Below are 25,511 nucleotides of genomic sequence, written 5' to 3' on the forward strand. Positions count from 1 at the left end.
AGTTGGCAGTTAATTTGCATATAGCCCTGATTAGCCAATGAAAACGGTATCGCTGTACGCCAATTACCATTTTTCTCTTTTATTAGTGTAGATATACTATAGAACACAAACTTCAGGGGGCTTTTGCCAGGAAAAAAATTGAGCCACTATCCTACTGAAAACTCACCCACTGTGGAAAAACTTGGTCCTGTTCTTTCTTTTGTTTATTGGATCAACTTTACATTATTTCATGTAGACAAGCCAAGATATTCATATAGTGCTGATATTCATACAGTAGCCACATGGAGAACTTTAATCCTTACTACTCATACAGACACAGCATTGTTCAGCACTTTACATTTTAATAGACCTAGAAGAGTTTGGGTTTGCTTGATTGTCAGTCGAAGTCAGTAGTACAGGAGCATCTGAAAGGGCCTCCCTCACATTTCCCAGACCAACCCTTCCCACGTCCCTGCACCTGTAACGTTATTTGGCTTCCCTCCTAAGACAAGAATGACATATTGCTGCTGCTATTCAGGACCCATCTCTCCACGGATGCATGAGATCCCAATGTTCTCAGCCTCCTAAGGATTTTGCTCCCAATATTTGCTCCTGCCACCCCTCTCTCCTGCATCATCAATTTCTCTCTGGAGACTGGATCATGCCAGCTATCATACACACCCTGGAGCTTCTCAAACTGTGCCTCCTTGGAGGAAAGAACAAGTTTTTTTGTTTTGTAAATTTCAACTTGCCACTGATACCTTATAAAAATACAATAACATGAGTATTAGAAATGATCACCCATTCCAATGCTTCAGGAATACCAAACTGCTGTAACAGCTTCCAATTTCCTACTCATCTCACTCTGTGTTACCCTCGGTTCTCAAACAGCTCCCATCTTGAACAATTCGGTTCTTGACCAAGTTTTTCATAAAAAAATGTCTTGGTTGACCAAAACCTTCAGTTTTCCACCTGACAACCCTTTTGTGCTGATACCTCAGAATGATAAAAAGCATCTCTCAGGCAACAAAGGAGAGAATGCTTTTGTTGCTGGCCTATATACAAAATATACTATTAGCACGATTAAAACATAAAGAGGCCATCAAGAGTGCTAATGTTGCTAAGGGTGTGAAAATGCTCATGAAACAACAACCGCAGGCAACTGAATAGGTAGAAAAACTGCTGCTGACTGGATCAAGGAAAAGCAGTTAGCTGGTGGTGGCATTTCTGAGGCAGTGATATATGAAAAATTCCTTTAAAGCTAGTAGTGGGTAGTTTGATAAATTTAAGAAGTATTTATAAATTAAACAGTAAATTAGACATGTTGTGTATATAAGAAAGGTTAAAACTGAATCATTTGGGGGTCTGGAACAGATTAACTCAATTTACATAATTTCTAATGGGAAAAAATGATTCGGTTTTCAAACACATCGCTTCTCAAACAGCCTTCAGGAACAAATTAAGTTTGAGAAACGAGGTGCCAGTTACTGTTAACAGACTTTTTGCTGCTCTGCCCAGGAGTTTGAGTAGCACTGTTCTTGTCTCTTGTCTTTAAAAAACACTTTCTTTTGCCAGCAGGCAACCCTCAAACTATTACCTCATTTCTGATTCATTTAACAGCAATACTTCTTGAAAAACCCCTCACTAGTTACTGCTTCCATTTCCTTACTCATTCCCTTAACATCTCTCCTCAATCCACTGCAACTGAGCTTCTCTCCCAAGGCTCTTGCGGAAGTTTCAAGGGCTTATAGTCAGCCAGCATATGCTGACACATTTGTACCTGGCATTCAAATAATGAAACCCCTCTAGGCTAGTTGGTAAATAGCTCCCTTTCCTTCTCTTTTTGTTCTCTCCCTGGGTAATCTAATCAAATCCCAGCTATTAGCCGCAAAGCCCTGATCTCTCCCCTGAGCTTCAGACTAGCACACCCAGTGCACACACTTGGATGTCTAATAAGCATATCAAATGTAACATGTTCCAAACAGAACCTAGGTCCCTCTTAGACCTTGGATTCCCTATGTCAATGATTGGCATCCAATTTGCTCAAGCTAAAAATCAACAACCAAGAATTATCCTTGATTCCTTCATCCACACCTATGTTTAATCTTGTTGAAATCCTGTCCACACTACCTCCAAAACACATTTTTCCTCACCTTTGTTCCAGGTACCACCAGCTCTTACTTGGATTGCATTACCTTAGCTTCCAAACTGGTTTTCCAGTTTCACATTGGCCCCCTACATTCTCCTCTACAGAAAGTAGCTGGAGCTATCTTTTAAAAACATAAATCAGATTATAACTCTCTCTTACTTAAAATCCTCCAACAGCTTCTTCCAAACTCCTAGAATAAAACCCAAGTTCTTTACTTGGCCTAAAGGCCCTACCTCTCCCCGCCTCTGCCTACCTTTCCAAGGTCATCTCAGGTCATTTCCCTCCTCCTTCACTTTGCTCCTACCCTGAGGCCTTGGCCTTCAGCCTGAATGCCTGCTTGTTTGTGGTCTATTTGCCTCCTCTAGAATGTAGGCTCCATGAGAGGTAGCCATAGTGGTCTATGTTCAGGAACTAGGTGAGTTTCTGACACACAGTAGGCACTCATGAAATGAAACTGTGAATAGAGGATTATGACAGTGAGCTTGAGCACTGTGAAATAAACACACTCACACCTTTTAAGAAATAACTATTGAAAAAATAGTGTTATTCTTAAACATTTTCCTCAACTATATAGATGCTAATGTTACCATCAAAAACTACTAAGATATTCAGTAGAATGAGAAAAAAATATTGGGAATATTATAAAATAAAATGGCATGAAGAGTAAAACCACTTAATATTTTGTCTGAATTTGATAAATCTTACTTTTGAGTTCAAACTAGCACTTAAATAACTATGTCTACACCTATGACTATGACTATAATGATGGCTCTATCTACCCATAATTGTTTAGTCATCTTATAAGACAGCTAACACATTAACATGGTTCAAGAAATAAAAAAGTATGAAATACCTCCCTGTATATCACCTGCCTATCCCTCTTCCCCAAAGGCAACTGCTTTACTTACTGCATATAAGCATTATTTAAACATTTAATAATACTTATTTAATATTTAATGATTAATATGCTATTTAAAATTTAATATATTTAATATTATTTACTTCACTAACATTCAACATTAATCTTAACTGAATATAATGCTATCAATGACTCAATAAAAATATATTTAATAGTATTAATATTTAATTCTTTAAATATGTTTGGAACTCTTTCTGTGACTGCTTATTCTGTTTTATAGTCTTGGAGGCCCCGACTATATCCCCAAATTCACGGAACTGGTCCCCTACTAAAGTATATTTAGGTTGTTTGTAATCTTTTGTTAGTAAACCATGCGTCAAGCAGAAACTTGATAAAAATATCATTTTGTAAGTATGCAGGGCTATCTCTGAGGTAAATCTCTAGGAAGAAAAGAGCTTTAGGAGAAGAGCTAAGTCTAAGAGTGTAAACATTTTGTATTTTTCATAGATATTTCCAAATCACCATCCCATAGAGATCATACCAATTTATAGCATGTAGAAGCCTGCCTCCCACATCTTTGATAAAACCTTTTGGATTTTTGCCAGTCTGATAAATTGAGCATATTTTCTTATTTGCAAGAGTTATTTTAATCGTTTTTGATGTATCTATGATACTTTTTTTTGACATTTGTTTCAACATCATTTAATAATTTAACTCTCCATATATAAATGCAAAGCCTCATGGTTTCCAATTTGTGTTTGCTTTATTTGTTTTTTTAAATTTGCCTTGATTTTAATTTTCTGTTGTTTTAAAGTACCAAATCTTGGATATAGTAATCCTCTTTTTAAACTAATGATAATTTTTTCCCCCTTTATTACTTCCTTCCTCCTACTTTCTTTTGATGTATTTCTGGACATTCTAATATATATCACTAGAACTTTTCCTGAACCTCTACTTTCTTAGTGTCATTTTTTTAAACAGAACTTTTTGAGATAAATGTTCAGTTCCCTAGCCCTTTGATCCTCTCTGCCTCTCTTCTTCCCTCCCTTGCTTCCTCCCTTCCAAATAATAAAAGCACTTAAGTTTTTACATTTCTTTTGAGTATGCTGTCAGTCATATCAAATGAGTTTTGCTATATAATGTTCCCAGTTGTTTTTTAAAAAGACCTAAAATTGTATGTTTGATGTCACCTTTCATTCAAGTGTTATGTAGGAAGTATTTTAAACATGTTGACTTTTAAAAGTAGCTGGCTATAAAAATTTTATTCTTGTTATTAAAGTCTATTTTTATTACATTGAGATCTGAGAATGTAGCCTTTATACTTCCTTCTGCAGTTTTAGAATTAAGTTTTCTTAGTCTCTCAAAAACCAATCAGGAATAATCCTCACCTCTTTCCCCTTGGGTATCACTAAAAGCTAATGTGCTAGAAGGTCTGATCACATATCAAAATATAGAACTGAAGGAATAATGTCCTAAAATTTCCACTAAAAAGAAACATGTTACCTGAAACATATCCGTATCTTTATCGTGTGTATATTCGACCACCACAGTCTGATTCCTTGACAGAGTGTATGATATACTGTGTTGACCTTTGCAGCTGATTGCCTAATAATGAAATAGAAAAAATAAAAATTCGTTAAAATTTCATTTCAACAACTTACTCACAATTCAGTTTGTAGTAGAGACATCATTCTACCAGCAAAACCCAACGCAAGTCAGCATTTTCCTAACACTTAGAGCCTGTCCCTGTGCTGTGCCCTGATTCAGAGCACTCAATAGTCGAAATTCTGGTGTTACCCAATATTCTATCTTAATATGAAAAATATTTTAGTTATTTCAATTCAAAGCTAATTTACTAGTTTGCAAGTCTTGATTTAATCATAGTCCAGTAAACATCCACTTTCTATTACCTTAACTCAGTGGTAAAATTTTAGACTAATATGATTGATTTACAATTTTAAAACTTTTTTCACACCACACAGGTAAGTCAATAACATTTTTATAGTATTTTCCTGTGTAAGAGAGATTATAATCATAGTAAAAGAGTCACTGAAAAAATTAATGTTCTATAAGAATTTCTATATAGTAATGTACTTGTCTAGCTGATAATCATATTTATACTGTTCTACATCTTATTTAAATCTTCTATAAAGCAGTTGCTTAACCCAGATAACTATTGAATTAATAAATAGGGTAGCTAAGTTGGCTTTATCTTTATATTTTTAGACTAAAGTTAATAGTCTTATTCAAAAAATCTAGAAACCAATAATATAATATTGTTCTTATTTCCCCCATAACGATATATTTGAATACATCTTAAGTTGTGGTCGCATACTTTTATATTTCCAAATTAACAACAAAGTTTACTTAAATTGTACTTCAAATTATCCCAATGACATTTTATCCATTCTGCTTTATCTTCATCTCCACTCCTTTACATTAAGTACAATAGAGCTTTCATAAGCCCACCTACTAGACACTTACTGGAGATGGTACTGTCTGAAGGTCAGGAAAGCATGTGGAAGTAGCTGGACACACAGGGCGTGCCACTGAAAATGTCTGAGCATGTATATGTGGCTCACATAACTGCTTAGAGTAATAAATAGTGTGACATTCCAAATCAAGTTAGACGTTAGCCTGGTCCATCTCATGCTTATTTAATCAGGTGCCCTGAGAAAATGCATGGCCAAACTGGTGTTCTTTTGTATGTTCTTCATTAAGATAATATTAAGTATTAAAAATAAAAATAAAAATATTTTATATGAGCAGGAACCTAAAAAATACTTCTTATACTACTCCACTTCAGCAACAAATATAATCTTAAATTTTTATTGGTATGAATCAGATAAATTCAATGGTATTGATAAAATGTCATTTTTTGAAAGTCAAATTAATATAGCACTATTTCCAATTTAAGATGAGTTGATGTTTATCTTTATAGTTAAGTGACAAAAATCCATTTTAAGAAAAATAACTTTATTAAACTCAAACTGACAAAACTAATAACCAGGGAGTATGTATACAATAATTTATTTTAGGATTTTTAAAAAAGTGTTTATTGCATTTACAAGTATTCAATTTACAAATGAATCAACTCAAACATAACTTTCTTGGCACACATGCTACATAAAACAAGAATGTCTGGCCCTAACCGGTTTAGCTCAGTGGATAGAGCGTCGGCCTGCGGACTGAAGGGTCCCGGGTTCGATTCTGGTCAAGGGCATGTACCTTGGTTGCGGGCACATTCCCAGTAGGGGGCGTGCAGGAGGCAGCTGATCGATGTTTCTCTCTCATCAATGTTTCTGACTCTCTATCCCTCTCCCTTCCTCTGTAAAAAAAAAAATCAATAAAATACTGACCCACTGGAGCCGTCTGGGACAGCAGCCCTGAAGTGAAACTCTTCATGCGTAAAACTTCCTACCTTAAATTATAAACTGTGTACTCTACCCTGTAGCATTGTAATTATAACATTTAAACAGGTCTTCCAAATCTGCTGGGACATTGGTGCCCCAAGTAGACTTGCTGTACTCACCCCCATGACCTCACATAGCCTGGCACCCCTCCCCCCAACCCCCTCCCACTCTGGCAGGCACCAGAAATAGCCCTTTTATAGACTCTAAGTTGTTATTGACCCAATTCTTCTAAGGTGTTTTATTCTAAAATTATTCTTCTGATTTGAACTATTATATGCCTATGAAACATATTAAAAAGTCTATTTATAGGAAGTGGAGCCATACCTGAGAAATGCCCATAGCAAAGAGAAACTCAGAGATGTAGGTGAACCCCTGCTGGCCAACCCCAAACAGGGAAGAAAGCTCAGGGACTCTGAGGTCTTGAATGCCTGACCCAGGATACCCTGAATATTGAGCCCATTAAAGAAAGTTTATAATTTCAAACTTCTGCCAGGCTTTTTGTTTTTTTTTAAATATGGCTAAACCTGAATCACCAGGGTTAGGAAAGGTGGGTGATTTGGGGTTAGAAAAACACTTTTCTGAGACTTTGTGATTAAGGAAGTCCCAGCCCAGGGTTACATTCTAGAAGCCTCTGGATGTGGGGAAGACTAGGAGTGGGAAAAGAGATTCTGCAGGGAGAAGCAAGTCCCGGAGGGTGGTGGGTGGCCCCAGCCAGCAAGCAATGCAGTGCCCTGTAGCAGGGATGGCAGAGGAGCGAGGGGTGCCAGCCACCTCTAACTCACTCTGCAGTGATTTCCCTGTTAGTGCTGAGCCAGGAGAGGAAGCTTGCCGGTAAAAGAGACCTGAATGCCAGTGCCCTGGGGCCCAAACAGGCTGTACCCACAGCGGAGAGAGGCATGGCAATGAGCGGGCCCTAGAAGCCTGGGATTCAAGCCAGGATTAAGATTTGGAGCAAAAAGTGGCAGTCAAAACCAGGACACCTAAGGCCACCACTGGGAGAAGTGCCCGATTCCCCTGATGACATGAATTAGGGCTCATGTAATCTTGGTTGCATATTAAAGTCTAGAGTGGGGCCAGATCTGTGTGGTTAGGGGGCGCTAAGGGGTAAGAGTATAAACTTAACATCCGTTTTTGCTTACTTTCCGGAAGTATATAAGGCATTAGCTTTTTAAATTTTGGTTAGAGGTATCAAATTTTCAATAATACCTTTAACGTTTAAAACAGGACTTTTAGAAATACACCTTTTAGTAAATGACAGATTCACTGACTTGAGTCAATCTTTTCACAGGTATTATGGAAATGAAATTCCCCCTAAGGCACAAAGTTGCTTTGAAATCTATTTCTGAAATATCAGAGAGTGGCTAAGCTCTTCTCTTGGCACTCACCATAATTTAGTTCAAACACAATTACTGTAACATAATGTGATTTTACTATACCAACTCAAATTTGGAAATTAAACACTTTATAAGGAAAACTAGCTCAACCAGCTTGCTGTAGACACTGGTGATTTCCCACATTCACTTTATACAGTGATGAGAAGGCAGGGTTGCTGCCAGTGCCTCAGAGGCAGCCCTGGTCTGGTCTCTTCTTCTATGCCCAGCACTATGGACATGTAGGCACTCAATGGATGCCAGATGAAAGCATACACTGCTCCAGATGCAAATGAGAGTCAGGGCTTCTTTCCTCGGGTCTTCCCCTCCTCCTCCTACTGTTCCAGCAAAGGTACCATTAGCGACACTCTCAGCCCCAATTTATTACATGTGAATTTTATCCAGTGAAAAATATCACCATTGGAAAATTACAGCATAGACCACTACAATTACAGATCCACAAAATAAAGGATTCCAACTTTACCCAGCTTAGGAATTTAAGCACTACTCTGCAATTCCAGGTGCCTACACTATGCCCATTCTGAGCCAAGATACTTCCTTTCTCTAGCCGAGATCTATGCTTTCTGAATTTTACTCTGCTTGTGCCACGGGCCCAGCTCAGTCATCCTCTGCCATTCAGGGGAACAGAGAATTGGTTGTCCTGGTTCTGAGACTCAATTCTGAAACAAACAAGGTTCATAATGTCTACGGAATTCTCTCCCTCTTACAAACTCACACACACATAAGGCACTTAGGAAGATGTATAATGTGTAATGATACCAGAAAGGCAATCCTGCATGATGCCTAATGGGATGGATATATGTCTTCATGGCAGCCAAAGAGCTTTCATTTATATTTTAAAAGGGTAAGGGACATAATAAAATCTTTTATTTGTTAAGAAGCAGTGGGTTAGCTCTCAATCACAAAAATAGAAAAAGCCCACTGAGAAACTGGTTTCTAAAAAACACTAATTTATCATAGTTATAATTAAGCCCATTTAGTTCAAGCTCTGTAAGGCTGCTAAGTGAGCCTAGGGAGAGAAAAGAATTCATCACTGAGGCAGATGCTGGTTTCCTACCTAATGCCTTTCTCCCTATTAGCAGAGCTGGCTTCCCATTAATTAAAAAGCCAAAGCACGCCATGACCAGTTCTCCCAGGCTCCTCTGAAGCCAGCACATGGGATGTGACCCAACCATGACCAGTGTGGAGCTCTTAGGGACAGGAGACATCAAGAGAAATCCTCTCCTTTCTCTGTCAATAAAAAAAAAATTAATGTGATGCTTGGATTTGAGGTGGCTATCTTGCAACAAGAGAAGAAGGTCAAAGATGCTCAGAAAGGCAGTCTGGGGCTGGATATCTTTGAGTTGAACCAAATCTAAAACTATCTGCCCAGACTTCTATGGGAAAAATTAGGGTTTTAGGTTGCCTTTGGTTGGGTATTTTGTTACCTGCAGTAGAAAGTATCATTACATTGTTGGGCCCAAATGTTTTTGCTCCTCCTGGGTTTCCTATTTCAGTCAAAAGTACAACTACATTCCCAATCACTCTGACTTAAACGCTTCTTGTCATCTCAGAGCCCTCTCTCGCCACTGCTGTCCATATACAATTAGCATTATTACCATACTTAAACTAATGGCGAGTCAAAGCCAGGGTCACTAATTGTACTACATTAAGCAAAAGTCAAATACAAAATAGAAGAAACCATATGCAACATGTCACTTTTCTCCTCAAATACAAAGTAGTTGTTGGGCAACCAGTAATTACAAAACTGATTTATTCCCCTAAGGAGTTTTAAAATCAGCTCCTTGACAGCCCACATCTTCCTGCTTTGGAGATTAGGTGTAATCTAATTCATCTTCCCTTGAATCTGGGCTGCCCTTAGTAACTTGCTGACCGACAGAACGCAGCATAAGTGACATCTGGAACTTTGAGGCTAGGACAGAGGAAGCCTCACAGCTCCCCCTTGCCACCCTTGAACACTGGCTCTTGGAGTCCTGAGCCATCGCATAAGAAACCCACGCCAGGAGGTGAGTCCCTGGAGACTGAAATGACGTGGGAGAGGAGGAGCCACCGTGGACACGAATCCTTCAGTTTCAGCTGCCCAGGCATTTGCCATGTGCATCAGAGACAAACTGCCCACGTGTGCTTCAAAATTCCCGATCCTCGCAAAAATTATCAACAAAATTAAATGTTTTTTTCTAAACCACTAAGTTTTGCAATAGTTAGCTACACAACAGAAGACCACTGAACCAATCAGCTCTCAAGGCCTACTGGTGCCAGGGCATTTTTCTGATTTGTTAGTATTTATGATAAGTCATTATGGTAATCTGTGTGCTCACCTTCCCCATGCCCAAGGGCATGGGACAGGTACGGGGAGCAGAGTGCTTTTACAAAGAGAGGGGCTGTGTTCCTAAAGGAAGTTTCATGTGCTCCTGAACACAGTAAGGCGTCATCTGTGGGATAATTTTCAGTTGTTGGATGTCTGAGATGTGAGGAAAATTTTATATTAGGAGTTATATTATAAAATGAATATTTATAGATTAATATATAAAAGGAATCTGGAGAGCATTCAAAGAATTTTCAGAGGAAGCAGAAGTATGTCATATGGACAATTTTTAGTCCTTATATATTTGGAGCAAGAGATACTAGGAAGACAGGAGAAGAAAATAACTAGTTATGTCAGACGTTATGAAGCCAAACTTTGCAAACCACCTATATTAGGTATACAAATGGGGCATTCCATACTAACCTACACTCAGCATATGTGTGTATGTGTGTGTGTATGTGTGTGTGTGTGTGTGTGTGTGTGAGAGAGAGAGAGAGAGAGAGAGAGAGAGAGAGAGAGAGAGAATATGAATCTGAATTTCAAATGAAATTCTTTTTCTTCAAATCCACATCTAGTTTTCTGTTACTATGTCTTAGAACCAAATGACTCAGGGACTGACCAACCCCTCTTGTCTTGACGTCCTGGATGCTGACTGCTACATAACGGCAGCCACTGTTCCTGGGTTACACAGCGCCTGACTAAATCAAATGAATGCAATTTTGGAAACAGCAGCAACCCACATACTTTCTTTCCTCCATGAGTACATATAATTGTTGTTTTTCTCTCTCAAAAGAGAGGGCCTTGGTGAGGCTTATGTGTTGAAGGACCTTTTCTAGATGAATCTCAAGTTTTCAAAGAGCTGCTCTGAAGAGCTCTGCATCACATGCCTGATGCTATTCACTGCACCCCATCCGTTGGTGCCCAACAGAACCCCTCAGAAAGAAGTCGGAGTTGTTCTGATAGCCTACCTGCTGGGAAAGATCTAGGAAATGTCCTGTACACTCTCCTGGAGGGGAGCCAGTGACCTCTTTGTCTTTGGAGTTCCACCAAGGAATGTAATCTGAGCTTGTGTTCCCAATAACCTTCGAAATGATGCCCACAACTTGCCCTCTTAAGTAAGGCATGGTAGAGTAAGTACCGGCTCCCTGGCCAATTATTCTGCATGTTTTAGGCAGGTTTAATTTCAGCCACTTTAACTGTTAATTTATTTCAGCCCAGTATACAATTTAAATAAATAAGTGTGAAACTATTGCTGCAGAAAGGATCTGATAAAATGGAAAATAACTACACTGGCCTCTCACAGCCATTCTGGTTCCTAAGTACAAGCATTCAATGACAGGGTGCACTGCTACAGAAACAACATTTAATCGGTGTGGGAAAGCATAATAATGGAATCTGTTTGAGGCAGGACTGAACGAGGCCAATGAATCGAACCTTTTCCATTTAAAGACAACTTCTGATGTTTATGTTGATGGCAGAAATGTGCACATTTGTGAGCAAATGAATGAGTTTGCGGTGAACTGTGCAGTAATAACTGCTGAATGATTTTACTATGCAGCACTGTGTACACTGTGGTCTGAGCAGTGGGGGGGGGGGGGTTGTACTGGAGGCTATCAGCATATATGGTCACATGACAGCTGCCCCAGGAGGTCACTGGCAGTGCATTGCTTCACTGCATTATCGACTGATAACCCCGAACATGACTGAACATCGGGCAAAAGAAAACATTCGTGCCGGAGGTTGTCTCAATATGACCGCCTGGTGTGTCCTGCTGAGCTCCGGGTTTACATGTACTGAGGAAGACAGAGTAAGTCCACATGTGGACACTGCGGAGATCAACTTGGTTAGTGCAGCTGATGTTGAAAAAAGAACACACCAGGCCCCAGGTTCGAATCCCAGTTGAGTCACTCACCAACTGCAGTCAAATTACATACCCTCTCTGAGATTTTAGTTATCATCTTTACATTTCATCAAAAGACGGAGTCGATGTCCACAGCACTGATTTCACTGTATTCAGAGCAGAAGATATAGGATGTAACATGGGATAGTCTCTCCTCCAATACAAACCTGTACTGAGAGCACTGCCTCAGGACCCAAAGGGGTTTACCATCAGTTCCTCATAGTCTGTAACATACACTTGGGAGATTACTACTCTGTTTAGCTTACAATATATATTAGATATTGACTACATTAATTAGAGATACTCCCAGTATGACAAACATGTTTTTCCAGAACTAATGACTTTTATGTCAGGCTGACAAGTATAATTAGGCAATAAATCCTCAATCAGTCTGGTTCCAACTGTGATAGGGAAGATGAGGTCTCTGCCATCCTTGTCAATTTATGTATAAAATATGTATGAGTACTATTTCTAAAGAGAGGAAATGGCTAAAGGAATTCATAATTTATTTTTGCATGAACATATTCTTTCAAATATTCTATCTTTTCAATAGTTCATATTTCAAATCAGTGCCCAAATCATAACTATGATTAGAAAGTCACAAAATGCAAACTTGGTTTTCATCAAAACCAAGGGTGTTTTATATGCAATCCTATCTAATAAAAGAGAAACATGGTAATTAGCCTATGTCCGCTACCCTTCCCATTGGCTAATCAGCGAGATATACAAATTAACTGCCAGCCAAGATGGCGGCCGGCAGCCAGGCAGCTGGAAGCTAACATGAGGCTTGCTTGCTTCAGTGACAGAGGAAACCAACATTCCCCGCCTGCCTTGCCGGCCTCTGAGCTTGCAGTTTAAGAAACACTAACAAATATAGAAGCTAAACAAAACCCCAAAAAACCTGCTTTCAGCCTGCCGGGATCTCAGAGCTGGAGTTATACATTGTTTCGATTACAGAACCCAAACAAACCAGATACCTGCTTTCAGAAGCAGAGGCCTCAGAGCTGGAGCCAGAGCTAAAGCTGGCCCAGAATAAAAAAAGAAAAAAAGAAAAAAGAGGAGCAGTTGGGAGCTTCAGTCACCCACCAGCCTGAAAACAGCCCTCAGCCCTTCACCCAGACTGGCCAGGCACCCCAGTGGGGACCCCCACCCTGATCCAGGACACCCTTCAGGGCAAACCAGCCAGCCCCACCCATGTACCAGGCCTCTATCCTATATAGTAAAAGGGTAATATGCCTCCCAACACTGGGATCAGCGGAGCCGAGAGGCCTCCCGGCACCGGGATCAGCGTGACAGGGGGCAGCGCCCAAATGCCCTGATCGCCCTGCGGCTCTGTGTGTGACAGGGGGCAGCGCCCCAACCCCCTGATTGGCCCTGCTCTGTGGGTGATAGAGGGCGGCGCCCCAACACACACCCCCCCCCTCAACAGGCCCTGCTCTGTGTGTGATGGGGTAGAGCTATAACCTCCCCATCGGCCCTGCCCTGAGTGTGACAGTGGCGGTGCCCCAAGCCCCTGACCGGCCCTGCTCTGTGGGTGATAGAGGGCGGCGCCCCAACCCCCTGATCCGCCCTGCTCTGTGTGTGAAAGGGGGCGGTGCCCCAACTCCCCTATCAGCCCTACTCTGTGAGTGACAGGGGGGAGCTCCCCAACCCCCTGATGGGCCCTGCTCTGTGCATGACAGGGGGGAGCTCCCCAACCCCCTGATCAACCTTGCTCTGTGCGTGACAGGGTACGGAGCCCCAACCCCCCTGATGGGCCCTGCTCTGTGCGTGACAGGGAGCAGTGCCCCAGCCCCCTGATTGGCCCTGCTCTGTGTGTGACGGGGTGGTGCCGCAACCTCCCCATCAACCCTGCCTTGAGTGTGACAGGGGGCGGTGCCCCAACCCCCGAATCGGCCCTACCCTGAGCGTGACTGAGGGTGGCATCGCAACCTCCCAATCCGCCCTGCTCTGTGCATGACAGGGGGCGGCGCCCCAACTCCCCAGTTGGCCCTGCTCCTAGCCCAACCAGGGGCTGCACCTAGGGATTGGGCCTGCCCCCTGCCACCCGGGAGCAGGCCTAAGCCAGCAGGGCGTTATCTCCCGAGGGGTCCCAGACTGTGAGAGGGCACAGGCCGGGCTGAGGGACCGCCCCCTCCCCCTGAGTGCACAAATTTTTGTGCACCGGGCCTCTAGTAAATAAATAAAAGTGATAAGACTATTTGTTAGAGGCAATGACTTTGAACTTGGCACAGGACCATTCCCATGCCCATCTGGGATCAGCTCCCTGAGCTACTTATTGGATAAACGTTGGCAGAGAACCTACTACTTACATAGTGCTGGACAGGGGCTAGGGTGGAGGCAGGCAATTCAGCACACATGGATAACAGAGAGGGCAAGAACGTTGGAGGAGACCCTGTTTTTAATTTGGAGTCGCTCCTATTCCACTGAGGGTGAACTTCGTCGGTGGTGCACCAATTCACAGGGATCACCCGACTCAGATACAGTTCAGGAAACATGACGCAGCGAGCGCTGTAGTTGTAAAGCTGGGCAAGAACACAATCATGCACCTGGCGGACATCTGTCCCCAGGAATCCCACCATTACATCGGATGGAAAACCCTTTGAGGGCAGGAACTCCTGTATTTTTTTTTTAATATATTTTATTGATTTTTTACAGAGAGGAAGGGAGAGAGATAGAGAGTTAGAAACATCGATGGGAGAGAAACATCAATCAGCCGCCTCCTGCACATCTCCCACTGGGGATGTGCCCGCAACCCAGGTACATGCCCTTGACTGGAATCGAACCCGGGACCTTTCAGTCCGCAGGCCGATGCTCCATCCACTGAGCCAAACCGGCCTCGGCCTCCTGTCTTTTTAAACCAGCCTTCAATGCAGGCAGGATACTGCATGACTGACAGTACAGGTCAGGCTGAACTCCCACTCCACCAATGACTGGCTGAGGGCTCGGCACCTTACTTAAGTTCCCTGAGCCTGTTTTGCCATCTTACAGGTGCTGGTACTGTGTCCAGGAAAGTCATTGCTGTCTAAGGGCAAAAATGCTTCAGCTACTTCTATTTCCCTACAGTTCATCACAAAGTGCTGAACAATGAGAGGTTCAGATTCAAGTTTTTTATAGGTTATGTCTTTGTACTTTTAAAACCTATTAAGCTAACCTAATGTGCAATCTCCTCTTTCAGTTACTTCATCTCATCTCTTTTGGAAGTAGAGGTAAAGTGCAGTTTTCCCACACAGGGACACAAGTCTATATACATAAACATATTACATTACCAATTACACTGTCTGCACTAGTTACCCAAATGACACCTATTTCTTTAAAAAACACACCTTTATTATTGAGAGTATTCCAGATGTCCCCCCATTGCTCTCCCGACTGCCCCTCTTCCATCCAGATCCCACCCCACCCCAGGACTTCAACACCCTATTGTCTATGTCCATGGGTAATGTATGTATACATATATTAAGTTCTTTAATCTCTTCCCACCCCACTTCCTTCCCTCTGAGATTTGTCGAGTACTCTGTTCCATGTTTCTATGCCTCTGGTTCTATTTTATTCATTAGTTTATTTTGTTCATTAGATTCCTTGTTCATTTATTTTGATTTTTAGATTCAATTGTTGATAGATATGTATTTATTGCTATTTTATTGTTCATATTTTTGATCTTTTTTTCCCTTCTTTTTCTTCAAGAAGACCCCTCAACATTTCACGTAATATTGGTTTGGTAGTGATGAACTCCTTTAGCTTTTTCTTGTCTGTGAAGCTCTTTATCTGGCTTTCAATTAAAAATGATAGCTTTGCTGAGAAGAGTAATCTTGCTTGTAGGTCTTTGTTTTTCACCACTTTGAATATTTCTTGTCACTACCTTCTGGCCTGCAAAGTTTCTGTTGAGAAATCAGCTGACAGTTGTATGGGTGCTGCCTTTAGGTAACTAACTGCTTTTCTCTTGCTGCGTTTAAGGTTCTCTGTCTTTAACCTTTGGCATTTTAATTATGATGTATCTTGGTTCATCTTGTTTGGCACTCTCTGCACTTCCTGGACTTATATGTGTATTTCTTTCACCAGGTAAGATAAGTTTCCTGTCATTTTTTCAAATAGGTTTTCAATTTCTTGCTCCCTCTTTTCTCCTTCTGGTACCCCCATGATGCAAATGTTGGTATGCTTGAAGTTGGCTTTCAGTCAAGATGGGAGCGTAGGTAAATGCAGTACTCACATCCTCCCACAACCACATCAAAATTACAGCTAAATCAGAACAACCATCATTCAGAACCACCTGAAATCTGGCTGAACAGAAGTCCTACAGAATTAAAGAAGCCACACTGAGACTGGTAAGAGGTGCAGAGGCATAATACAGGCTAGTCCGACACCCACATGTGGCATTTTATGTGGGAAGGCTATCTTGGCTGTGGAGGCCTCCTGTGAGGAGCAAGGGGTCCAAGCCCCATACCAGAACCCTCAGCCCAGGGTTCTAGTAATGGAAAGAGAGTTCCCATAACTTTGGGCTGTAAAAACCAGCAGGGATTGTGGCTGAGTGATAGGGAGAGTTGCTGGAGTCCCAGGCAGTTCCTCTTAAAGGACCAGTGATAAACTTACTTGGACTAACTCCCTCTGAGCTTCAGTGCTGGGGCAACAGCTTGAAAGGACCCATCAACAAATGGGAGGAACTAAATTGTCTGGCAACAGAGCAAGAACTAGGGGACAGCCTTCTCCCAGACAAAAGTGCCAGTAGAGGTCACTGGTTCCTTTGCTGACACCTCCCTGTCACATTACCAACAGGCAGTCACCAAATCTGAATCTTTACCAATCTGGCCCATACTGTTTGCCCCACCCTGGTGATTTCCTGAGACTCCGCCCCATCCAATTTGCAGCCCCACCCAAGCTGTTTGCAGTAGCTTTTCCATATGAATGGCCTAACTCAGGCCTCAGACTTTCCTAAAATCTCTCAAACAGCAGCAGTTGGCTTCAGTGTGCCCCATACCTTTTGGTAAGTGGCCCCAGGGCCGGCACAAGTAGCATTCTGGTTCACAGGTTGGCCTCTCCTGGGCACTTCCAAGTCCAACACAAGTAGCAGCCATCTGCAGATCACTCTGTACCTTGTGCTGGGTGGCCCCAGGAAGGGCACAGGCAGTTAGCTGACTTTGCACCTTCCTGGAGACCCCAGAGCTAATGCACCCAGTGGTCAGCTTCAGATCACACCAGATTACAACCTTACCACATCCACAAGCAACACACTCAAGGGGCAGATTTGGAGAGCACCAAAGCCCCACTGAAGCAAGTCCTGCTCCAAAGTGGAATCTCCTGCACAGCAGCCCTTCTGCTGTAGTCACAGCTGGTCTGCACAGCCAATTGGTGTGGGGTGGTCAATCCCTCTCAGTGATGCCAACAGCAATCAATGCTCAACTACAACAGTACAGTGCACACAGCCACACAGGGACACACCGAAAGTGCCCAGCTCAGGTGACTGGAGAGGCTGAGCCACTGGGCCTCTATAGGATACCTACTACACAAGGCCACTCTACCAAATCCAGGAGACACAGAAGCTACACCTAATACATAGAACCAAACACAGAGAAGCAGATGAAATGAGGAGTCAAAGAAACATGTGACAGATGAAAAAATAGAAGAAATCTCCAGAAAAACAACTAAATGAAATGTAAGCAAGCAAGCTACCAAATACGGAGTTCAAAACAATGGTTTTAAGGATGCTCAAGAAACTTAATGAGAACTTCATGGAACTTACTGAGAACTTCAAGGAACTTAGTGAGAACATCAACGACATAAAAAAGGACCAGTGAAAAGTGGAGGATGCAGTAACTGAAATGAAGAATAATATACAAGGAATTAACAGAAGAGTAGAGAATACTGAGAATCAAATCAGTGATTTAGAATATGAGAAAGCAAAAAACACCCACTCAGAACAGCAAAAAGAAAAAAGAATCCAAAAAATGAAGACAGCGTAAGGAGCCTCTGGGACAATTTCACGTGTAGCAAAAATGACAGACTATTTCTAAGTGCATACCTTAGTGCAGGCCCTGGAGACATCTCCCCACACTGACTCTAAGTGGCAGGTCCCACAACACAGGAAAGGATAAGGAAGAGGCACCATCCTGGAAATTCAAGGCAGTGCTCTGGATTTCACCCATCTCAATGCACACAGTAGACATCAGAACTACTGGCTACCCAAGGGTCTGGAAAAGGGTGGAGGACCACACTCGTGGTAAGAGATAGAGAAATAGACCTTCAACAAATTAATTCTTCAAAACAGCTGTTCATTTGCTTTTGAACATTTTATGGTTCTAGATATGAATAAGAAGGGGCATGGGAAGAAATGAAGAAGACGCAATATATTTGCAAAATGACAATTATTCCAGTGAACATTAAAACTATGGTGAGGTTTCTTTGTTGTATACCTTAAGACTATGAAAGAGGGAGAGAAACCTAACTACAGTTACACATAAGAACAGGAGGTGGTAAACTTTAGGGAGAGATAATTAATTGGTCATGGACAATGCTTTAAAGGATGCATGTACATCTGCCTGGTACAATATCTAACATCTTGTAATCTGAATAAGTATTTGCATACATACGAGTTACTTTTCACAGGAAACAAAGCTAATTGAAACAATGAACCCTAATAAATAAGAATTATAAATAAAAACAGAACATTTTACAAGATGATGAAGTTGAAAAAGTAAAATTCATTATTCAGTAATTAATTTACATATTTCTTTTTAATAATGCATTTACTGGATAAACAAGATATAGCTGTTTCTAAAGAGTACTGGGTAAAAAATACATAGGTAACCTCCTTCAACTATGTGTCATAGTGAGTCAATAGTAAATGCAAGTCCTAATTTGTTGCCATGAGCAGGCAAACTTCCAGATGCTATTAACTGAATCGGACTTAAATCGATTTCATACTAAGATACCCAAAAACCTGCCATATCATTATTTTAATATAGGCCAGTTTATCAGCTGCCAAAGTGATCCCTTGAGTACTGAAGAATAAAAAGACTGAAATTTACCCTTGCTCAAAATAAAACAAAATACAAAACCCTATTGATTATTTATAATGCCAGAAGCAAAAGCCCTCATTTAAAAGAGGTGATGTTTTCAATTTTTCCCCCTCATTTTACTTGGATTTTTATTTTTAAGGTTTGGCCTACATTTAAAATTTGTCCATCTGCTAAAGAATCTCATTTTCTTTATGGAATAAAACCAGTTCAAGAAGGCCACATCATAGTTATATAGAAACATGAAAATATTTACTCTCTAAAGACAACATTTATCTTGGCAGTTGGTATTTTCAAGATGTTGAGCCTGCTGGAATCATACAAGCTCCAATCCTAATATAAAAAAATTTAAGTAAGACAATAACTCTCTTTCCTTGGAAGTACAGGAAACTTACACGTAACTGACTTGTGTGGTCTGCCACTACACATGCCATTCAGAAATGTTATGGACAGAAGCTTGGATATATCTTTGGATGTTACTCCTCAAGCCTCAACCAACTGAACTTAACAGGGCCTTATTATCTGTGTGTCCTTGGCTGATATTGTGAATCTATTTCTTAACCTGTACAGTACCCCAACTTACCTTGAAGGTTTATTGGAAAAACTGAAATGATATTTGTAAAGGACCCAGAGTACAGTGCCTAACATACAATAATTACTGTTATATTAGCAATTTTTTTATTACTAAAACATTAATATTTATCAGATAAGTTAATACTTACTTTTGTAAGGTCCTCCAGGTTCTGGACTGATTTCTAAGACAAAGAATAATTTTGATTAGTTTATATGTACACAGACTATCAAATGTTTCCATAGTAGTATGCTCCTTCCAATTCCAGACCTGAATCATCAGCAACACTATTACTAGATTCATGTGGATCTTTGCAGGAAATATTTATGTCTATACTAGCACCGAATATGCATAAGAAATGATAGCATATTGTACAGGACATTCTGTTCCCTGATTTTTTCACTTAACAGTACAACCTGTAGAATAGTCTATATTCTTAACTATTAGTGCTGTCTCATTCTTTTTGATGCATAGATATAGCCTTATTTATCCAATAAATCTCATTTTTAATTTATGCAATTAAAAGATTATTTTTTTCCATTTTTACAAACAATGCTGCAATGAACATCCATGTATTCATTTTGCATATGGGAGGATATATCTATAGGGTAAATTCCTAGAAATAAAATTGCTAGATTACATGGTATGTGCACTTTCAATATTGAAAGCTATTGTAACTTTTCATAGAAGTTATACCAACTTAAGTTCCCACCAGATGTGTACAAGAGTGGGTTTCCTCCACACTCACAGTGCATTAAGTGTTATGGTCCATACTGCCTGGTATGTGAAAAATCACATCATTGTGCTTTTAATGAGCATTTCTATTGTGACTGAAGCTTAAGATTTGTTTTTAAATTTTTACTTTATCCTCACCTGAGGATATGTTTTTCTATTGGAGATAAACCCATAGAAGCTTCCTCACCATGCCCCTATGAATTCATCCTTCCCTTCCAACCACTTCCTCATGCCTAGGCAGCCAATGATTTCTGTTCTGTCACCATAGACTAGATTGCATTTTCTAACGTTTCATAGAAACGAAATCTTACACTGTGCATTATTTTTTTGGTTTGGCTTCTTTTGCTTACCATTACTTTGAGATTTACCCATGTTGTTGCATGTATCAATAAACCATTACTTTTAGTGCTAGGTAGTATTCCCTTGTAAGGGAATGAGGCTGTTATAAATATTTATGTACAAGTATTTTTTATGACTACACTAGTGTCCCAGTGCAAGGATTCATGCACATTGAAAGGAAATTAGAAGAAATGTTTTAATACCGCTATTTGCCCTTTCTCTATAACAGAAGCGTCAACCAAATTCATGATTGACAATGAAAGATCGAAACACACGTGTGCAACTGGCGCCAGTGAGAGCTTTATATGTATGGCACATGTGTGAGTCAACTTAGCCTTTTATATATATAGAATAAACTTGCTTAATTAGACCTGCTTTCTGATTTAGCTAAACTTTTTCCAGCCCAGTGAAGCACCCCAACTTCTCTTCCAGGTAATTGTCAGCAACACAGCAGTAAATATCAACACGAAGCAGATTTATGATTGTAGATCACACAGGGAGAACGAAGGGTAAAATATTTAACTGCAGCAGTGTTTGACTATATTCTACACAGTGAGAAAACCTGAAGTCATTTTCAAGGTCCACCATTTCGTACTTCTTTTCAGTCAGGTCAAGTTTCTAAGCTTTCTAAATCTCTGTTTTCCAGCTAATGAAAAGAAAATAGGATTCTACCAAGTCTCCTATCTACCTACTCCAGGACTTCTGGAGGATCAAATAAGATGAGGCATGGGAAAATGCTTCACAGATATTTGGTTAAAATGTAAATGTTTCCACCTGACTATAAAGCAAGTCATGTTTCTGGGCTGAAGAAACGCCAAGGAGGCTAGTCTCTAGGGAGAGGATGCTGGGCATTGCTACGTGACATCATTGCCCACAGCCACTGTTTTTGGGGCTGGGCTGGGCTGTGGGCTGCATTTTGAGCCATGGGGTCTCGGCAGCATCGGCTGCGATCTGGTGGGGTGTCACTCTGGGGTGGTGGTGGAGCCTGTGTCCCACTTGGGGGAAGCTGAGTGTTGCTCTGTGGGCACCAGGTCTACGGTGCCGTTTTCTGTAAATGGCCAGTGTGCATCATGACAGCTCCTTAGTTGAGTATCTGGCCCCTGGTGGTCAGTGCATATCATTGCAACCGGTCGGACGGACACTTAGCATATTAGCTTTTTATATATATAGATGCTTTCCTTTCTCTTGGGCAAATACCAAGGAGTTGAATAGCTGGACATACAGTAGGTATATGTTTAACTTTTTAAGAAACTACAAAATTATTTTCCAAACTGGATGTACCATTTGGCATTCCCATCACTAATAATTGTGAGTTCCACTTATTCCACACCCTGTCAACCCTTGGTATTGTCATCTTTTAAATTAACCACTCTTATGAATATGGAGTGATATCTCACTGTGGTTTTAACTTGTATTTGCCTAATGACAAATCTTTTCATATGATGATTTGCTACCTGTATATCTTCATTAGTAGAGTGTCTGTTCAAATCTCTTGCCATTTAAAAAAATTAGTCTATTATTGAATTTTGTGAATTCTTTATATATTCTGAATACAAATCTTTTATCAGAGATACAATTTGCAAAGTATTTTCTCCTATCTATATCTTGTTTTTCCTCTGAACAATCTCTTTTGAAGAGCAAATGTTCTTAATTTTTATGTCTAATTTATCAATCTGTCCTTTTTGCATCATATTTTTGGCTTTATATCTATGAAACTTTTATTTAATTGAAAAATCACAAATATACTTCTATGTTTCCTTTGAGTTTTATATTTAGGTTTATGATCCATTTTGAGCTAATTTTTGTACATGGTAGAAGGTATAGATCAAAGTCCATATTTCTGCATATAGATATCAAATGGTCCAGCATACTTGTTTAAAAGGCTATTCATTTTCAACTAAATCACCTTTGCACCTCTGATCAAAATCAGGTGTCCATATGTGTGTGGGTTTATTTCTGGACTCTATTCTGTTGATCTATCTATACATCTTTTCATCAATACCATGCTGTCTTGGTACTGTACAAAAAGCCTTTGAAATCAATTAGTGTAAGTATTCTAATTCTGTTCTTTTTCAAAACTGTTTTAGCTTTCTTAGGTTTTTGCATTTTCAAGGAAATATCAATTTTTAAAAGGCCTGCTGGAATTCTGATTTTGTATGTGTGTTGAATTTACAAATCGATTTGGAAAGAACTAACACCAATATTGAGCTTTCTGATCTATGCACATGGTATATCTCTTCACATATTTAGAGATATGTTCTATCTCTCAGCAATGTTTTATAGTTTTCACTGTACAAGTCTTTCACACCTTTTGTTAAATTCAACCCTAGGTACAGTCAGTTCTTGCTAGTTGCCATAGTTACATTCTGTAAAGTTGTTGCAAACACTGAATTAGTGAACACCTATGGGAAATATAGGGTTAGGTTCCTGTGAGCCTCTGATCACAACATTCTGGTCAACTAATCAATATGTAAACTTATTTTATGCATTTTTCTTTTAAAGACACCTAGTTTATTAATATACATTTATTTATTTATTTTTTTACAAATAATTGTGTATAGTGTGAAAGTTGAAACAAAAAGGCAGAGTGTTGCCTTGTTCAACCTCAGCTAGCAACTCAAAATTTTCACTATGCTGTTCATGTCCAAAATTGATTGGGTAAGTGTCACGAGTATTGATTTGAGGGTTACAATAAATTTTAGTGAGCAAGCGAATTTGCAAATATGGACTCTGAAAATAATGAAGCTCATTACATGTTTGATGCTATGTGAACTGGGCTTCTGCAGTGCCTTTTAAAAAACCCCTCACATTACAGTCCATGCTGTCTTTGCCTTATATTCTATATTTTACATGATTACTCAGAAGAGTTGCATTTCTACTTTTATATATATACAACTACATAAACATGGTTGCACTCATTAACTCTCTCATAAGAGCAATGATTAATGAGAATTTTCTCATTTCCTCTCTACCATGCTCCTCCACACACTTTTTATTGATTTTATAATGTTTCTTGCAGTTTGCTTTTTTAAACCATTGAATACTTATATCTTTCTGTTTTAAATTATAGGTATTGTATCCCAGATATAAAATCTGAGGGTATTAGCATGCATACACTACCTCTCACCTTTTCCTCTCTCACCTTTTATTTTATTATTTCTACACTGTCAGGCTTTATAACCTTTATATTCTATTCTGCAGCAATCACTATCTATTGTTTCAGAGCACACTGAATTCAATTATTAAATGCTAGTCTCTTTGAGAGTCTCCATTCACCTCCTATTTGGCTGAAATTTGTCTTCTGGTAATTTCTTCAGTAAGGGCTTATAAAAATTGTATGTCCTGAGTTCTTACATGTTCACCAATATTTGTCTGTTGTCTGTATATTTAAAAGAAATTTGGGGTAAGTAAAGAAAGCTTGGGTCCTTAGTCAAAAGAATCAGAGCATCTAGCATCGTGCAATAACCTTTTGAACAATCAATCCTCAGATGAAAAGAGTCACTAACAAAAATGAATAAAAGGTACTATTTACAAAAATGCTTTCTCTTATGCATATTCTATCTTAAAACTTTTACATTCTAGCTATTGTCGATGAGAATACAAATGTATTCAAAGCAACAGGGATATCATATAAACAAGAATCCAATGGTGACCAGGACAGCACTGGAACATCTCAGAGAAAACAGTCTGATGTGGAAAATCTGTAGACAATCCACCCTATATAATAAAAGCCTAATATGCTAAGTGTCCGGCTGTCCAGTCATCCATTCAACCAATCAGAGTAATATGCTAATGATATACTAAGGCCACTCAACCACGCACTATGATGAGCACTGATCACTAGGGGGCAGACGCTCCAACCAGTAGGTTAGCTTGCTGCTGGGGTCCAGCCAATCGTGACTGAGCGAGATGGGCCGACATGCCCTGCAGCCCTCCTGTGGTCCCTCCCTGGCTGGCCAACCTCCCGCGTCCCTGTTGGGTCCCTCGGCTTGGTCTGCACCCTCTCGCAATCTTGGGACCCCTCGGGGAATACCAGAGATCCGGTTTTGGCCCGATCCCACAGGCCAGGCTGAGGGACCCCAGTAGTGCATGAATTTGTGCACCAGGCCTCTAGTTTATACATAATCAAAAATCACTGGGAAAGTAAAATGGCTTGATATTGAGAATAATGGGATTCAGATATGATTTGGTTAGAAGTCAGTAAGATTATTACCATTGATTAGAAGATCTATCCATGCAGTAAAAAACATAGTGTTTACTCCTTGGGTGATGCTGTGGAACAAAACTCCTAGAACTGCAGCTACAAATGACCAAGGCCAATGTTGTATTATTAGACGTGCTAGCTAAAGGAAGACAAATGAAAGGATGGATTTGCCTTAGGACTCTGCCTCTAGATTGCTGCTTAAAATAAACAGTCCTGCCTCTAATTTTTGGGAAGAGACAGAATATGAACACATTTGACCCCAAAAATGTGTTGCTACCTAGTGGATGAAGCCTGTGATGAATGGTAAGCCCTAAAGATGCCACCTATCAAAGCAACTTTTCAAGAATAAAACTATATAACCAGAGTAGACAAGTCTCATTTATAGTACTTGAAAAGCCATCACTTTCAGTCATATATCTATGTGTTAAGTCTAATTAGATTATCACTCTACATGTATAAAATCCTCTGCTTGCATACACTCTAGAAATAAGAAACCAAAAACAGATTTATAAAACAAACCTCTGTACCCATAACCAAATTATTAATTTCTGCATATACAGTGCCTTTTCAAGGTAGAGCATTTTCATGTATAGTTTACTTAATAATTTGTGCACAGAGCAACCATGACATAGGTATAATTATCCCCATTTTGTAAA

General features: G+C 40.1%; 1 protein-coding gene across 1 annotated transcript in view; it reads right to left on the reverse strand.

The window, feature by feature from the left end:
- PELI2 (pellino E3 ubiquitin protein ligase family member 2) overlaps window positions 1-25,511 on the reverse strand; it is a 189,252-nt gene that overhangs the window by 16,275 nt on the left and 147,466 nt on the right. The window contains exons 3-4 of the mRNA XM_081113481.1: window positions 19,729-19,761; window positions 4,491-4,592 (exon numbers count right to left, since the gene is read on the reverse strand). Coding sequence (XP_080969607.1) covers window positions 4,491-4,592; window positions 19,729-19,761 — 135 coding nt within the window. The remainder of the gene's footprint in view (window positions 1-4,490; window positions 4,593-19,728; window positions 19,762-25,511) is intronic.

This window comes from Myotis nattereri (genome assembly GCF_964212035.1).
Source record: "Myotis nattereri genome assembly, chromosome: 1".
Lineage (NCBI taxonomy): Eukaryota > Metazoa > Chordata > Mammalia > Chiroptera > Vespertilionidae > Myotis > Myotis nattereri.